Source organism: Vanessa atalanta, chromosome 18, assembly GCF_905147765.1.
Source record: "Vanessa atalanta chromosome 18, ilVanAtal1.2, whole genome shotgun sequence".
NCBI lineage: Eukaryota > Metazoa > Arthropoda > Insecta > Lepidoptera > Nymphalidae > Vanessa > Vanessa atalanta.
Genome location: NC_061888.1, coordinates 4727091 through 4745912, shown reverse-complemented (window position 1 = coordinate 4745912; position 18822 = coordinate 4727091). Strand labels below are relative to the sequence as shown.

The following is an 18822-nucleotide window of genomic DNA, read 5'->3' as shown; positions in this document are numbered from 1 at the left end:
TATTTTTTCCTTTTGTTTCTAAAATTAAAATAAATTTCGAATATGCCTGTAATCCAACAATATAAATACCTATATAAAGAAAAAAATATCGGTAAAAATTAAAAAAGACACTAAAGTTATGAACAGTTACTTATTTTTTTTTTGTTGCACCTAGAAAAAATAAGAACATTAATATTTTATAATATCATATTTTATTTATGTTTATAAACTTAAATATATTAACTGAATACTGAAGTAATATAGCTGACAGCAGTTGTCAAAGTCAAAAATTTTAGATGTAATTTTTTAGAAAAAATTAATAAAGCGACTAAGGATTTAAAATTGATACATTTTATAGAAATATAATATATACTTTAAAATAAGTAACCAAAGCTTAATAAGTCAAGATGATGAACCAATACATAAAAGAATTGGAACAGGTAACTAATTTCTGTTTTTTTAATTAAGAGAAACTTTATCAATTCTTACTTTTTATACATATTTTAGGATCCATTCGACCCAGATGAATTTGTGGAGAGGATGGTCCGTCGTAGCATGCAGGAATGTCGTTTTCAAGACGATCAATTTGATCCAGAAACGATTCATGACATCTTTAAACAAGCTATACAAGATTTAAAAGTGGGTGGTAAACATTATCAAGACCTATAAATATTAAGATTTTTTGCTGTCTCTCTCACTCTTCATTTTTATTAATATAGGTTCTACAAGAGAGACAAGAAAGGAAATGTGCTAGGCTAGAGCAAGCAGTTCAAGAAGAAGAAAAGTTATATGTTGCAAAGCTCGCTGAAATAATGGAACAGCATTCGGTAATTTCCATATTATTTAGTTATAAGCTATTTATATAATTGGATAAATTAAATTAATTTCAACTTCTTATACAAACTATCCAACCAATAAGAAAAACATTATTTGCTGAATTTTATATAGACTATTATAATCAGTCTCATAAAAATTTAATTAAAGTTTTTATAGATAAACTTAAGTTCATCTATAAAAACTAAGTGTTGATTTTTTTATTACAGCATTGCGTCAATGTATTCAGTTCGTTAGATGAAAGAATGTCTCGTTGTGGAGGTCGAGCCCTTGATGTGGGAGAGAAGCTTGGAGCTGCAAGAGCTCCAAGAGCAAGAGCAGCAGCTGCAAGAGACCTCCTGTCACATCTTGCAAACTTCCTCAGTCCGGGACCAGTACTTACTGAGCTATTTAATGATCCAAATAAGGTAGCTTTAAATTTTTTATATTTTTGTGTAATAAACACTTACACTAAATATTTGTATGTTCCTTTTTCTGGAAAAGAAGTTTATGAAAATACACATATAGTGTAGTAAGCAAAATAATTTCAAATAATATTCAAACATATCTACTTTTGTGTTACAAAACGGAACTGAGATGGTCCAGAATATGTGATTCTTATTCAATGATTGTGGCTTTAAGCCAGGCAGTGCTTAGTTTTATAGTTTGTCTTAGGAAACAGGTGCTATACTTATAAAAATCAAATGTTTTAACACAAATATGTTTAAGAAAACTTAATAAAAGTAGCAATCATATTATAAAATATAATTTGTATGTATTTTTCAGTTGAACGAAGCAGCAGATGTTATACAGAAGTTGTATACTATATCACAAGAACTTCCACCAGATAAGTTTGAAGTGGCCAAGAAGAAAATAGAAGCTAAATATGATGAGATAGAAAGAAACCTCATAGAAGAGTTTGTTAAGGCTCAGAATCAGAATAATATTGCCAAGATGAAAGACATCGCTAATATTATGACAGACTTCAAAGGATATTCCCAATGTGTTGACGCTTATATAGAAACAAGTCAAATGGTAAGTACAGAGTAGTGTAGATTTGGTATTATTAAATAAATCCATGATGATCTGTGATGAAAAAAAAAAGATGGACTCAGTTATACAGTTTAATTAGACAATTTAACCACCCATACCTAATATTTTTTTATGTTAAAGATTTTTTTTTAATAAAATTATAGACAGCCAGCATTAATTCAGTTGCTTGATCTCGAGTCAGTTGACATTATTGAACCAGATTGTTTTGTAAATATCTGTAAACATTTAACTGTAATAAATTTATTGAACTTTACAGAATTCTTTGCTTGGAAAGGACATATTTGCAGCAGTACTACCATTATGTAAAAAGAATTATACAGTGATAAGTAATGTGTTTCCCAATCCTGATCAAGTAATGAGCAAATTTGTGCTGAACATCTTCCATCTTAAACTACAGAAATACATACAAACCAAGCTCGCTGACAAGAATGATTTGGAAAAATATTTGCGTAACTTATACGATATGTATACAAGGTACTATATTTAATCAGTTTAAATTCCAATTACTAAAATTTAACTATTTAATGATTAATATTTAAATAAGGTTCAATTGTTATTTTTTCTATTTATCTTTAACAATGTAACCATTTGTAATAATTTTTAGTGTTCTTCTATATGAATATATGATTGAGTAAGATCAACGACATATAACCACACCTTAAGTCACCGTTTAATATTTTGTTTAGTATTTGTTACCATTAGTTATTTAATGATTAAAAATATTATCTGTAACGAATATAAAAGGTAAATTATTATTACAGCACGCAAAAAGCATGCGATGAACTTGTAGAAGCGAATTTAGTATCCGCTGATGGCAACTCTTCTACGGGTGATCTTAGACAAGAAGCCCTCGTGAACGGTGCCCTGGCAGGCGCCACTGACGGGTATCCCGCGTTAGAGATACGACGCCTCAAGGCAGTGTTTTCGAATGCTTTGAATGCTTATTACAATGAAAAACAACATGTTAAGAAGCAGATACAAGGTGGAGGGTAAGCGTTTCAATCATTTTTTTATTAATTTTTGCTATGTTTTAAAAATATTTTTATTTGATAAGGACTAAGTTTCCTTGCTATTAACAATAATTAATATAACGATGATTATATGCTAGTACTTCATGACGCACGGGAACTCACGGTTAAGCCGTTGGTCCTGCACCTAAATTCTTACCAGTTGTGTCGATTTCTTTAGGCATAGTTTGGCGGTGAATGTGGGTAACCTGATGGTAAGTGGTCACCACCGCCCATAGACAATGGCCATGTAAGAAATATTAACCATGCCTTACTTCGCCAATGCGCCACCAACCTTGGGAACTAAGATGTGATGTCCCTTGTGCCTGTAGTTACACTGGCTCACTTTCCCTTCAAACCAGAACACAACAATATTGAGTACTGTTGTTTGGTGATAGAATATCTGATGAGTGGGTGGTACTTACCCAGACGGGCTTGCACTTTAAAATGTCCTGCGTAGTTGACTGGTCTGTCTTGAGGTTGGCCGCTGTAACCGAAATTGGTCAGAACATTATTTAATGTAAAAAAAATCGATTTATCTGATTCTGATTAAATTTGGTATCAAAGTTAATTGGAAAGTATATTAATCCTATAGGCATATTATTCCTCCTCTTACAACATGCACATGGTGGTATAATCCACTGATCACATTTATTCTACCTCCAAGTTGTAGTACTGTTGTGTTCCGGTTTCAAAGTGCGTGAGCTATTGAATCTAAAGGCACAATGTATGCAATAGTTTATACTTCTTGCTTCGTGCTTTGGTGACTGATTACCATCAAGTTGATTTGCCGGTGAACCTAACATAGTTAAATTACAAAAAAAATAAGTCATTCATATAAACATATTCGGTCATGATTTTTAGTATTCTTTACTAGGACCGTTTTAATATTTCAGATTTCAAGAACTTCGACGAGATTTACAAGCTGTTATAGGGACCCGAGCTAATATCAATATTGCTCAAATTGAAAATTACGGTGGTGAAACATTTCTCAGTGAAAAGCTCGTTCAGAAAATGTTAAATGACTCTAAAACATCTTTTACCAGATGTAAGACCGTAAGTGTTAATTATATTTAAAAATGTATACGTGTTACATTATAATTATGAAAGTTTGGTTATGGCAACACTCAACAACCGTAAACACAGGAACTACCAGTATGGTTAAAATAATGGTTAAAGTTCATTTATTCAGAAAATTTATACGATATAAACTTTATTACGACTAACCACCCTTCCAGTTACCCAATAAAATATTAAACGTCACTTTTATAAAACTTTTTTGTTAATGTAAATGATTTTATAGATTTGTGAAATAATGATTCAGAAGTGCTTGTCAGTCTACTCAAGTAAAAGCGTGTGCTGTTATAAATAATGTTGATATCCAGCTTTCTATATCTCTGATTACATTTTAATCTTTGATAATAAATCATGAATAAAATTTTCCTATGAAATTTAAATAACATTCCTTATTTAAAATAGTAAAAAATGATTTTTTACATAAAAGGTAAGGTTTGAGCCGAGATGGCCCAGTGGTTAGAACGCGTGCATCTTAACCGATGATTTCGGGTTCAAACCCAGGCAGGCACCACTGAAATTTCATGTGCTTAATTTGTGTTTATAATTCATCTCGTGCTCGGCGGTGAAGGAAAACATCGTGAGGAAACCTGCATGTGTCTAATTTCAACGAAATTCAGCCACATGTGTATTCCGCCAACCCGCATTGGAGCAGCGTGGTGGAATATGCTCCAAACATTCTCCTCAAAGGGAGAGGAGGCCTTTATCCCAGCAGTGGGACATTTACGGGCTGCTTATGTATGTATTTATGCTTATGATTTTTTACATAAAAGGTAAGTACTGTCAAGGCCACCTGATGGTAAGTGGTCCTCGCCATCCATAGACAAAAAGAGAAAATAAAGTTTAACTGAACATCGATTATTAGACTACTATACTAAATAAAATATTTTTAAACTATGTTTTTTTTTTTTTAATAATAGTTATGTTCGTCCAATGAACTGCCTGGGACCACGATAGCGTTACTAGAAGTATTGATACAACATTTATTAATAGAACATGTTGATTACGCACTCGACTTAGGACTGCAGTCCATTCCTATAGCCGAGAACAAATCACCGCCTCAGGTAATTCATAATTATCTACAGATAATATTGATTCTACGAAACTTTAATTATTATTACATGATACAGGATACAAAAAGGGGTAAATGAAACTATGTATGTTATTTCTGTAAATTTTAGCTGTTTCAACAAATGAAATAAATATCACTATGTGACCGCTAAACATACAAGGAATTAGGCAATAATACTAAAAATTGCTAGGACGATTGTGATAATCTACCTTAGATTTCAGTTATTTAGTCGGACGGACAAGTTTTGACTTTAGATAGATATTACTTTTTGCCAGCACTTTACCCTTGAGCCAAAATGGATGATGATAAATATTGGGCTTGGTCAATATGTAAGCAAGGCTGTAATTCCACTTGATCACTTCTCTTTAAAATCAGACAAAGACAGGGATGTTAAATTTATTAGTAATAGTAGATAAGAATTCAAGTAATATAATATTATTCTTTTCAGATTCACTTCTTCGATACAGTTAATCAAGCTAATAAAATTGTCAAATCTTTTGGAGAACACTTTCAAGAATCGATACTGCCCTGTATGAGGTACTTTTTATCAATTTATTATAATACGCAATATATAAATGATATCTGTGAGGTAAGTGCATAACCATAATAATAATAAAACACATCACGTCGTCACTTATCAATTTTTTATGACACAATAAATAGCAAATTAATTAATTATATAAATAAATAAATATAAATATTGGACAACATCACATACATTACTCTGATCCCAATGTAAGTTGTGTTATGGAAAATCAGAAGTAACGACGGCACCACATACACCCAGACCCAAGACAACATAGAAAACTAATGAACTTTTTCTACATCGACTCGGCCGAGAATCGAACCCAGGACCTCGGAGTGGCGTACCCATGAATACCGGTGTACACACTACTCGAACATGGTGGTCGTCATTATATAACATATGACATTGTTGAAATTGTTACTTATTATATGATATATTTATACTAGCGACCCGACCTGGCTTCGCACGGGTGCAATGCTGATACTAAATATACTACATAATGTCTTACAACGTTCACAGTTTTTCAGTCGTTAAACAATACAAACCGCTATAGCCCTGCGTTTTAAATCTGTAATATCTTCGAAAATATTCATTTAAATTTCATGCTGTAAAGAGCCATATTGATCTATATTAAATGCACAATGTATTTAAGGTACCTAATTGGATAAGAATTAACGCTGTATTGCTTAAAATCGCTTCGAAAATAGGTATATTTCTCGTAAAAAGTAAACAATAAAAAATGTTTAGTGTGGGTTATCCATAAGAGATAAACAAATACCATCGCGGGCTTTTTTGAAGATATTTTTAAGGTGTACAATACTGTAGTACATTATTTTGATCTATCTCGTAGAGTTCAGCCAGCGTTTGCAATGTAAGCGCAAAAAAAATGTTTATTTACGACATCACTTTAGAAACCTCTAAAATTATCAGTGTTTTTCTGCTATATTTTGCATGTATTATACATATAAACCTTCCCCTTAAATCAATCTATCTATTAAAAAAACCGCATCAAAATCCGTTGTGTAATTTTAAAGATCTAAGCATACATAGGGACAGACAGCGGTAAGCGACTTTGTTTTATACTATCTAATGATTATTATTATCATACGGATTCACCTGTAATTACTTAAGAGTTATTATATACATATATTATAAATATAGTACGCATAATGTATATTTGCCTTCTAAAACCAGGCGTCTAAACGCTACAAACCTGCAGCTGCAAAAACATGACGAAATCTTTTTTTTTTTTAATAACTTTTTTTTTAACAGTAAACAAGGGGAATGTATACAACGCAAGAACACGATAACAGAACAGTTGGAAAATAAGCTAGACGCCGGACTGGAGCGAGCCATCGCGGCCATAGTGGGCTGGGTCAAGCTGCACCTCCAAACCGAACAGAAGAAAACTGACTTCAAACCGGAAGGAGATATTGATACTTTAGCTTCACCTGTGAGTACTTTAAACCTGCCTACTGCCTAATTTATCAATTATTGTGTCGCTAAATATCAATACTATGACTGTATAATCATATATATGTATCATCCTCAAAAACTATCTGCCCTGTTATGGTTTAACTTGAGTTCTCCAATGAGTAAAAACTTACCTTACCAGCTTTAAAAAATGTAGTTTTACAAGCTTTTTATTTAGTTTACATTTGTGTGTATAACTAAGTGCTTATATTGATTTTAAAAAAGGCTTATCCGTTCGCGAAAATTTCAGTGCACGCTAATAAACTATTAAATATCAACCTAATTAAATTTAATATATTTTAAATGAGGCCAATATTTATTTTTCTACGTAGATAGAATGTAGTGAATGTAAATGTAGGCGTACAAAAGTGAATTATTTGCACTTCATTCATTCAGGGATTCCTAGGGAAGTATTCGCTACAAAGTCGGGGATTCCCCAGGCGTATTGGACGCGTTTCTCGAAGTTAAAGGAATATTAGTACCGCGTAAATATCTAGATGGCTGTAGAGTGTAGTATTTTGATCTTGATGAAATTATTACCTACGTAATAAGCACATTTTTAAAGTCTTGTTTAGTATTTGATCAGGGGAACGTGGATTTATTTTGGGGGCCCCAAGACTGGAGGCCTGGGGCAAACTTAATTTTTACAAATAAAATAATATTATACCATAATGTAAATTAATATGGGGTCAAAGACGTATTTTTACAATAAAAAAAAGTAATTAATAAACTCAGTTATAGCACTCGAATGCTAAAGATTTGCTTTAAAAACATGTAAAACAAAAGAAGATTCTATTCTAACCATAGATTATGTTAAATATTTCGGAACAAAGGTTGAATATTTCATAATAATGAATATTATTAAATTTGTATATATTTACATTTTTTTTTAAATATTATACTGTGCTTATAGGATTATTATTCTTATTAAAATAAGAAAAAAATAATGAAAATGTAACTTATTTTCTTTTATAAAATAATAAAAATAATACTATAGTTACAACAAAGGTGCGTGTATAACAATACGTACGCGCGTGATGAGTTCTGCTTGTTCAGCGTAATTAAAAATATGTACATAGTTTATAATTGCATGCTAATAATTAAGTAAAATAATAATAATCAATTTATTAATAATAAAGTATTTATATTTATAATAAAAGTAATTGCTCTTGAATTTATCGATAACAAATTAAGACATTCACCATTTTATATGATAAGGTGTGAAGTTGTCTACTTCGAGCGACTTGACACTTAATTGACGGTTAAACGAACAACTTCATCGTGTACTAATGTCACCCTCTGCGCGCGCATCATAAAAAAAAACACTCATCATTTTTTATAACCACAATACATACAAAACACAAATATTTCTAAATAAAACTGCAATATATTTTAATAAAGGTTATTTGTATCTCCGCTGACATTCGTGTCTTTTCCTCCTTTTTACTAAATTAGTTATTTAATTCGTATTAGGTACTCTTTGCTATCCAGCAAACGTGATCGGATTCGATTTAGCCTTTATGGTTGGTTTTGATAATATTCTTGAACACCGAAGTGTTTTTGTTTATTACAAAAATATGAAATTCATACTTGTCACGTCAATAGTTTAAATATAAAACGTGTGAAACTGCGTGCAACTACTTATACGATACTGTTGTACGCTAAAATCTCTGCACCGCGCTGCATTCACTTGTAGGTATAAGTTTTATTTATATTGATATAGTTTTTAAATTAAAAACGCCCTTTATTATTATTATAGAATATCATTTATCGCGTAGTTACCCAAAGAATAAATACAAATATGTTTTGCTCCTTTTTGTCTTTCTTTGATCTAATAAAAGAAGGTTATATGTATATATTATATTGTTTTTTTTTTTCAAATTGTCAGGCATGCATAGCGGTCGTCTCGTACCTCAACACGGTGATGGATAAAATCCACTCGGAGTTAGAGGGAGACAACCTGAATGCTGTTTCCCTGGAGCTGGCCGTTCGTCTGCATCGAGTTATTTATGAGCATTTGCAGAACTTCCAGTTTAATTCTGCTGGTAAGAGATCTATTGTAAATAAAGCAATCGGAAAATATATTAACAAGGCAAACTTAGGTTAGGGGCCATTCATTTATTACGTAAGACGATTTAGGGGGGTGAAGGTCGACCATGTCTTATGTTTTCTTACAAGGGGGTGGGAAGGAGTCTCGATAGCTCTTACGTAAGATCAAAAAAATGTACAAAGTTAATTAATTTAAAAAAAAATATTCTTTGAAACATAAACATTAAAATAACCAAACGTGTATTAATTTTTTCCTTTAGATTCTTACGTAATAAATATTAAACAGAGGTGAGAGGGTCGGCCTATTGTTATTTTTTCTTATAATAAGGGGGGAGGGGTCAAAAACAAGCGAAAATAGTCTTACGTAATAAATGAATGGCCCCTTATACGTTACTTAGATTTTTTTGTACCTTTGATTGATTACACAATAAATATCTGCGTCGACAAGGTCATACAGGTGAACAAATTCTAAACCGTTCTATCAAAATTTGTACCAATTACTTTTATAAACTAGAATCTTGCTTAAGTATATACATAACAGTAAAAGTAAAAGAATCATAAAAATCTGCCAAATACCACGGAATGTCGGCCACAACAAATGTATGTGTGCGTGTGCGTGTGCGTGTGCGCAGGCGCCATGATCGCGATCTGCGACGTGAAGGAGTACCGCTCGGCGGCGTGCGCGCGCGGCCGGCCCGCGCCCGCGCCCGCGCCCGCGCTGTTCGACGCGCTGCACGCGCTCTGCAACCTGCTGCTCGTCAAGCCCGAGAACCTGCACCAGGTCTGCGAGGGAGAGACGCTCGTGAGCACCTGTCTTTATATATATGAATGTGTGTTTGGGTGCCAGAGAGTGGTGGGTACGGTAACGGTAGGTCATGGGTCCAGGAGAACACCGATGAGCCGTTAAGGCTTTGCTATTAAAATAGAAACATTTGAGCTTGCTATAGATAACTAATTATCGAGTTGGTCGACTTCGCCAATAGACATTGACGGTACAAGGAATATAAATCTCTCCTTACACTATTTAGTCCCCCGCCAACCATGAACAGTGACGAGTATTTAGGATATGAATAATTAATAACTAAGTGACGTCAATAATTAATAAATTTCACGTGATATTGTTATTAGTACTTAAGTAGCAGCACGTAAATATTCCGTACTTTGGGCTAAGGCCTCCGCGACTTTTTAGAAGGTTTGGGTCCCTTCTAGGTTTGGTGGTATTATACAACACGCTACTTCACGCCCTTGGAAAGGCAACTATTTGTAAATATATATACGTTGTCCACATATTCAGTGGCGTTGCCATCGTAGGACCAGGTGGTGCAGTGCACCAGGGCCCCTGAGCTCTGGGGGCCGTCTAACCTAAGCTATGAAAAGAGCTTTGAATGGAGATGAAGTATGGATTTAATTTACTAGCGATATGTTCAACTCACTGTATCCTGTATCCTATTCTTATTACTATCTATAATGTTGAATGCCAATATACGTTAAAGAGGGGGCGAGGGCCCGATTCTTTTTCTATGCACCGGGGCCCTAACCCACCTAGCCACGCCACTGCACATATTACATATATAATGTGGTAGGAAACTAAAAGAAATGCAAATACATACTGTACACATATATCCAATCGTCACACAATATTTTGCGTTGCTAAAAGTTTTATTTTACGTCTATCAAAATGAATATAAAAAATTGTATTTTTAATAACGAAACCTATCAGTTACTCGATCATTCATTCATCAAACAACTCATTTATTACTTTTATTCTCACCAGTTGAAGTCAATTGTCGTGTCAATTCAAGGTCAAAGTTGTTTATTTACCTTTTTTCTGGTGACTGTTGTGGTGTGACTAAACTTTTTTTATTTGTAATAATAGTTAACACTAAAGCTCGACACTAACTACTAAATAAAATTGAAAAAGAACATCGTTTTATGCATGCCTAGGCAATTCATAAAAAAATTCTGATGTAATATTTTTTTTAATTTACCGACTGGCTATAAAAAAAATAATAATAAAAAACGGTTTTTTTTTGTTTTGTTTGTCTATTTTAATATAAAAAAAAAACAATTAATCAATAATAATAAATGCATAATATTAGTATTTTTAGGTCATATGTCAGTTTTGCTGACTATTGTTTTATTAACATTTGACAGATCGCCTCTTGTCTACGGACCCGTGCAATGTTAACCTACTTGTATATATGATTGGTCAATAGGTCGATGTCTGCTATTTTTATCGAGGTTATAAACTTGAAGTAAAAACTAGTTCCATTCGTGTTTTAGTTCGCAGTTTTTGTTTTAGTTAAAACTCATTTAGATTTTTTTTTAAATTATTAATAGGGAATTGGGAATATATTTTTATATGTAAAAAAAAAATTGAGCCGAGATGGCCCAGTTGTTAGAACGAGTGTATCTTAACCGATGATAGCGGCAAACGCAGGCAAGCACCACTGAATTTTCATGTGCTTAATTTGTGTTTATAATTCATCTCGTACTCGGCTGTGAAGGAAATAAATCCTGCCACATTTGTATCCACCAATCCGCATTGGAGCAGCGTTGTGGAATATGCTACAAATCTTCTCAAAGGGAAAGGAGCCCTTAGCCCAGCAGTAGGAAATTTACAGGCTGTTAATGTTATGTTAATGTTAGGAATATATTTTTACCTAGCCTCGTATCGGATGTGTCTATACTATCGCACTGCAACGTTGCCATTTTCATCAAATTGTATATATAAAAAATCCTTGTTTCTGTCTTAATTTAAATTATCACGAACTTTCATTCAAACTTACAGCCCCAATTGTAGCTCCTTAAGGGATGAATTTTCTTTAGCGATGACCTTCTGATCTTTATTTATTAACTTTCAAATCAATTGAATTGGTAAAGTTTGATACGAACTTTCAACCCTAATTTAACTCAGCTATTTTATAAACAGAAGGTTAAGAATTTGTCATAAAAATTATAAAACATAAGGTTATCTCATTCTAAGAGAAATGGATACCACCTTATGGATAATAAAGATTTTTTTTAATCCAACTCATTAACATGAGCCTAAATACTGTTTTCTATATTTCTAACATCAGAAATGACGAATTCTCATATAAACTTTCATCCCCAATTTGAATCAGTCAGTCATTTTAAAATTTTATTAAGTAGTTATAATCCTTCTAGCCTGTTTGCTTTTATTCATGATTTCCAGATCGAACTGTTATTAACTCACTGCGGCCGTTCTCAATATATTAGGTATTAGTGCGCAAACATTAGTGCACGCTCTTGATCGGCTAGGTTTCAGGCGCAGGAATTAATGACCAATAGCGATGTTCCGTTTGTGTATTGAAACCCGAAAAGTATCTTGTGTTGTATTTTGACAGATATTCACGAATCTCTCCCGGCGGTAGATCACATCGACATTACATTTTTTGTCTTTATCGGCTCGGTCATACAATCGATTTAAAATATTAAATTGTTATTTGAATTTTTTAATTATATTGTTTAGGGATTTAAAACTTACATTTAACTTATATATATTACTTCTTATATACCTTATGAAGGTCTTTCACTTTGTTACATAATCATGGATCCCGCGCTATCGAGCTATTTACGTGGAGTTAGATCGAATTAAATTAACCATCGCATCCGTTGGTTTTGGTCAGCTTCTCAATTCTAATAAGTTGTATAAGTTGAGAACTTCACTGGGATTCAATCTACTGATCTTATGACGTACTCTTTCAGAATACGGAATAACCTCCTAACCGAAATGTTATACCTATAATTATCAAGTATTTTTTAGGAAAAATAATACATTTAGAACTACAGTTACATACAGATAAATTATTAATTGTATGAATTTTGTGACTTTATATATGTCCGGTTAGTTTATACAAGAAACGGTCCGTTGTGTTTTCGTATGGCATAATTTTGTCAGTGTACTAATTCAAAAGCGTCCTTATAAAAAAAGTGTTAATAAGTTGCGAAATCACATGTGATCAACTTTAACGGTTCGTTACTCGTAACAAAAATGATCGGTCACTTATACACAATAACAGTTTATTGAATACTAGTTTCTGCCCAGCAAGTGTCCTTTTCTTTACACCTGACAACTTCTATGCCAAATTTCCTGACGATCGGTTTAATAGTTTGAACCAGAGCGTGTAACAAAATTCTTAGTTGCTTTATGCAAGCCCATCTAGGTAGGTATCACCGACTCATCAGGTTTTATACGATCTAACAGCAACACATTGTTGTGTTCCGGTTTGATATTCGGGTGGGTATTTTTGAGCATTTCTTTTTAATCCTTGTGATTTGAATTGAAATTAACTTAACTTAAAATACATTGCCCCGAATGTTTTATTTTTAGTCGAAGTTAATACTAAATTTTTTTTTTTGTTGATAACGGATAAGATATCATTCAAATTTAGACTCTACATTTAGATACCATACAGATAAAGGTTTCCCCGTATACATTTATTTTCATTTAACGGAGAAGGTTATTTATATGTATTATTATTCGAAGTTTAGAGAAATGTAATAAAAAATTAATTCAATATAAATTATTACGACTGTCTGTTCCTCGTGTTGTTTTTTTTTATTTTTAAGATTAAGTATATAAGTATAATATATATATTTATAAAAGTAATAATTTACCTATATGTTAATACTGAAGATATTTTGTTAATTATTTTAGTCGAAAATATCAATAATTCCACTAATACTTAAATATTAATACTCTGTATTTCTCTGTTAGTTTGAGGAGTTAGACAGTGTAATTACTCATTGCAGACACGAGGGACTAACATCTTAAATGGTTGGCGACATAAGGACGACTTTGTATTTTTACAAGCTTATTTTTGACTTCCAATATCTGATAGTACTATAAGTTAAATATTGCAAGCTGAATTCGAACCACTTCATCTTATCCTACACAGTTAGAGAGAGCATGCATGACCTTATTGTAACCAGAATTCGCTCCAAAGGAAAAAACTCCTTTATAAAGAAAAGCTTACATGCGACTTTTTTATTTTTTTTAAGATGGTTTTCATCATCAGTTACCCACCATTTCTTAGTTTACCTTCCAGTTTATTAAATAAAAGGAAGTAAACACAGAGATACATCACTATAAATAGTAAGATTAACTCTTTTGTTTTTACAGGCGGAGTTGGACCATTCGATCTTACACAACTTCATACAACTGCGATCCGACTACAAGAGTCATAAGTTATCAAGCTTTCTCAAGGGACTGTCATAATTTATTGTTAAGACATCACTCGTAATCACAGGCTTAATTTATATTACCCACATGATATACTGTTCATTTGTATAAAATATATTTATTAAAGTTTACAACAACGATAATTTGCGTTTTATAAACAATCTGTACCCTTTATTGTGTATTTAAGTCACGTATCAATTACAAACTATCGTAGGTAATTAAATCTTGTCAGATATAACAATTTTCTGAATAATATCGTCGAATGGTTAAAACAATGTTGACATTACGAAACTGCCAACGATATTCAAATTACGCTTAGCGCGTTGTTTTCATCTAATGCGACTAAAAACGAGCGATCAGTCAGGATATCTAGGCAGTATCGTGTTAAATAACGCTTGCGAAGTGTCGTTATCAGTGGTATCTATACGACATAGCTCCACTACGTCCATTCATAAGCTCTCCCCTCCACCGGCTATTTGAATGAACGCGCCTGTGAGCGTACGACGCGGGCGCACCTACATCTGTGTTCGCGAGCAGTATCGTTAGAGCCGGCCGGCAGACTTGTACTGCATCGCTCGCGCCGCGTATCGAACCGCGTCTCACAGTAACATGCAAACGGATTCTGTGTAACAAACGTCCATTTTTATTACAGTGCTGTGATAATATCGCTAATCTGGATAATATAGTCAAAATCGAGAGGTAAGGAGAAAGAAAGTATGTTTATTTTCATTGAAGCCAGACGCCTACGCGCGGTGCTGTTGCGATTTGTGAGCGACGAATTTACATGTTATAAGTTCATTCATTGGCTAGGGACTATTTATATTATTATCGTTTCGTGTGATATGAATGGACGATTAGATCGTCACTGTGGCGAGTTCGAGGATCGAGACAAAGGTTGATTCACAGATGATGGAATAAGGCTATGATCTCGTGAGTGATTTGATTGGTGTTTCAGTCGGTCGAGCGTTATCTAGGTGAGACCGGCCGCGTCCGTTCCATTTCAAGTGGTGTTTTTATCCCGAACTACCTGAGCCGAGTCGCTGCGGCACTCATAGCCGCAAGTCGATCCCAGCTAATGGTATCGCGCACATCGTAAAGAGGAAAGCGAGGCCACACCTACAGACGTTGCGAATTCATTATCTATTTCATATTACAATTTTAACATGGAACTCTACTGTAACGGAAGCTAGAGCATACTAGCACTACATGTCGCAATCGGCAGTCGTTATTGTATTATTTTAATGTAACGAGTTTATAAATCGTAACTTAACGGTCGTGTTCACATAACAATTTTAAAAGAAAGATCACGTATATACTTTACATAGAAAATTATTTAAATGAAAGTGATGTAATCTCGATATTAAAAACTCACGCTGCGATTAAATATGATGTTATCTATTGAGTGTTTGTTTCCACCTATACTCTTATTGCCAAAATTTCAATAAGTTGCACGTTCGATTACGCTCGGAACATACAACAGATAGGTAGACCGCCTATATATTTCATTTGCTCAGGAAACTGAACGTCTGATAGTTCATTATTGCTACACTATAATCATTATAACAAAGACTATTACTCCGAACTCGTCACATATTCTCTGAATATTATCACACATTGCGATTTTGATATAAGTGTTATGTGGAACTAACATAATCTATTATATATAATGTAATAAATATTTATTACATAGATCACTTGAGTAAACAACTTTTACTAACAAGTTTGGTTTATTAAAAAGATGCAATGTTGCACAATAAGTTTTTTTTTTATATGTAAAACTATAATTGAATTACTTTGTCATCTAAGTAAACATTGATACGTAAATATATGTTTTTTTTAATTATTTTTTGTATATATTTATAATATATTCTGCACAAAAATTATTTTAATTTCGTACCAAACAAATTATTATTACTAAAATAAACTAATAAGACGCAGACTGTTATCTTTTATCTAATGCGATATCACTTCAACGTAGTTAAACATAGTTCACATAATAACGCTTTACATATTAGTGTGATAGGGCACTCAAATGACTTTCCATAAATACTATTGAAATAAAACTGTGATGTCATATGAATATCGAAACAACTCGACAATATAAATATGAACAAATATATTAAGTATTTGTTTTCTATAATCTGATGGCTTGACATTTAATTAACTGTGTTGCAAGTACTATACACCCAACCTGCAAAATAACCTTTAAACCTTTATTTAGGGTTCGCTATTAAATAAGTACTAGTTAGATTAGCCTTACACATTCTCGACTACATTTTTTATTATAGTAATTTCTAAAATATAATATTAGAAACAAATTATATGACAAAAAATTAAAATAAAATGTAAATAAAAAAAATATTTGGAATTAAAAAAAAATCTTTATTTATTAAACATTAATAAAAAATAGAATATTACATCATTATAACATGTGTCAAAGTAACTACGCGAAATAGGTATACTTTAAGTGATAAAACATTGTAGAATAATCACTCGAAAGTCAAACTTGATTATTATCACAATATCAATATAGATAATATTTATAAAAATATTATATAAAAACATGCTTGTCTACTAATGCCTCACTGTCTAAAACATTTTCTCACATCTGATTTATTATTCCATAATTCCACATTGAAAATGATTTCCAGATACTTTACAACTATTTACATTACGATCCTCAGTTCAGTAGATTAAAAACATATTGAAATAATCATCCAGCTCAAAAGTAGAACATTACGATATTTTAAATCCATTAAAATGGTCAAAAAGATAAAATAATTCATCAGATAATTAATTCATTATATTCATCAACAAAACAATAAAACATCAAATTACTTATAGAATTCACATTTAGAGGTCAAAAAATTAAAACATAACTGAATGTCATATTTTTAATAGAACTTCATAAATAATTCAACCAAATATCAGAAGAAATGTGTAGTTAAATTGAATTAAAAAAACAAGTTTTTTTTTTATATTCTCTGCATCTTTGAATGTTTTTCGTTTAACAAAATAATACATAAATAAGGCATCAGGAAAACATTTAACTATCAACAGATAGAAGAGTAATTTGACTTCTTTTTAACTTACATTGTGTGACTTGATTTTTACCGCGCGCAACTACATAAATGTCGTAAGGTTATATTATGTAGGTTAATATTTAGCGAATTTGATTTTAAAACAAAAATTTATTTATTAAAAATTTAAACATCATAACTTAACACTGTAATGTCGGACGGATTTACGGACACCGTCACTACTTCATTATGAGGATATATTTTAGCAAATACATAATCTTATATTTAAAATATTTTAACTCTAAATTAATTCTCAACTATTTTAAAAACACGATCTTTTCACCAAGACAATTGATTCAATTTTCGATATAAGGATCAATGACATTAGTTTATTTATTCAAGAGACGATATATAGGTACATAATTAAGTATTCAAGACCCTTCTATGACTGTGCGTGTTAGTGCTTCTAAATGTCCTAAGTATGCCCTAAGGTAAAAAGATTCTCTATGGCAGACGTATCTGCAATCTGCATGGTAAACATTGAATTATTAGGTTAAATTTACATTTAATACGATTACTACAAGAATAATATCGTGCTGAAATTATTCTAATAAGTAATGATTCTTAAACACTAATATTTAACGTTCAAACCTGGCTTTGTACTGAATTATGGTGCGCTTAATTTGTATTTATAATTCATGTCATCGGTGGTGAAGGAAGACTGCATTTGTCGCATGAAATTCTGCCACATGTGTATTCTTAGGTTTGGACCAGACCACGTGGTAGATAAGGTCCTATACTTTCTTTTGAGAGGAATCAAAGGCAGCACTAAAATATGCAGCGGCTGTTACTTTACTTTAACAATACTTTAAAGAACGGTTTTAAATTAAAATAGACAGAAATCTGTATATTTATTTAAATATAAATGCATTTGTTTGGTGTTTTAAATTTGGTATAGAAATTAATTTAACATTTCGTAACACACTGCGTAAATCGTGAAAACACAACAGATAACAAATTACAGAATAATAAAAAGTTTATTCTTTTATTTTTTTTTCTTATCCTCTTTAAAATTATACGTTCTGGGTATTTCTGAATACGAGTTTGTCGTAAAGATAAATTTAACTCTAGTTTCCGAACTTTTATCACCGCTATGTTTAATACAAAATTTCCGCTTATATTTTATTCACAAAGTCTAAAAGGCTAATCAAAAATAATTACATCAAATAAATAAAAATCATTAAAATTTTAAATCGTGCTCGTAAAATAACTAAAATGGGATTGACGCAATTGTTTTAATGATCAAAGAGCAATCGATGGTATGTTCAGGTCCAGATATATCTCCAATGTCCTTCAATAGACAGTATACTTCAGCAACATGTTTTACAAAACAGATTACAGACCTATTGGATGTATCGTTTTTGTAATATTTTGTCTCAAAATTAATATTTATTTCAGTAACATTTTTGTTTCATAAATAAATGTCCTGAAACGAACCATTGGATAGAACAAAGTTAATTTTAATGCATAACTTTTATTTTAAAATTATA

At 32.0% G+C, this 18822-nt stretch overlaps 2 protein-coding genes across 2 annotated transcripts in view; both read left to right on the top strand.

Moving 5' to 3' along the window:
• The first annotated feature begins 263 nt into the window (after positions 1 to 263).
• On the top strand, positions 264 to 14388 carry LOC125071061 (exocyst complex component 5). The gene is made up of 14 exons (XM_047681134.1): positions 264 to 419; positions 487 to 618; positions 699 to 806; positions 1023 to 1220; positions 1579 to 1827; positions 2102 to 2319; positions 2607 to 2834; positions 3749 to 3908; positions 4847 to 4990; positions 5447 to 5535; positions 6797 to 6977; positions 8886 to 9042; positions 9679 to 9848; positions 14193 to 14388. Exons 1-14 carry the CDS (start codon positions 387 to 389, stop codon positions 14286 to 14288), a joined length of 2163 nt encoding a protein of 720 aa, XP_047537090.1. The 5' UTR covers positions 264 to 386; the 3' UTR covers positions 14289 to 14388.
• A 391-nt stretch (positions 14389 to 14779) lies between these two features.
• The window catches only part of LOC125071062 (ETS-like protein pointed), a 121981-nt gene continuing 117938 nt past the window's right edge, over positions 14780 to 18822 (top strand). The window contains exon 1 of the mRNA XM_047681135.1: positions 14780 to 14951. The gene's annotated coding sequence lies outside the window, so the exon portion shown is untranslated. The remainder of the gene's footprint in view (positions 14952 to 18822) is intronic.

What these genes read in the sequence shown, in the direction of transcription:
- LOC125071061 (XM_047681134.1), top strand. Translation starts at nt 387, where the DNA reads ATGATGAACCAATACATAAAAGAATTGGAACAG. An exon ending in TATTTAATGATCCAAATAAG is followed by an intron (nt 1,221 to 1,578) that starts GTAGCTTTAAAT and finishes TGTATTTTTCAG; the next exon opens with TTGAACGAAGCAGCAGATGT. An exon ending in CTTCCAGTTTAATTCTGCTG is followed by an intron (nt 9,043 to 9,678) that starts GTAAGAGATCTA and finishes GCGTGTGCGCAG; the next exon opens with GCGCCATGATCGCGATCTGC.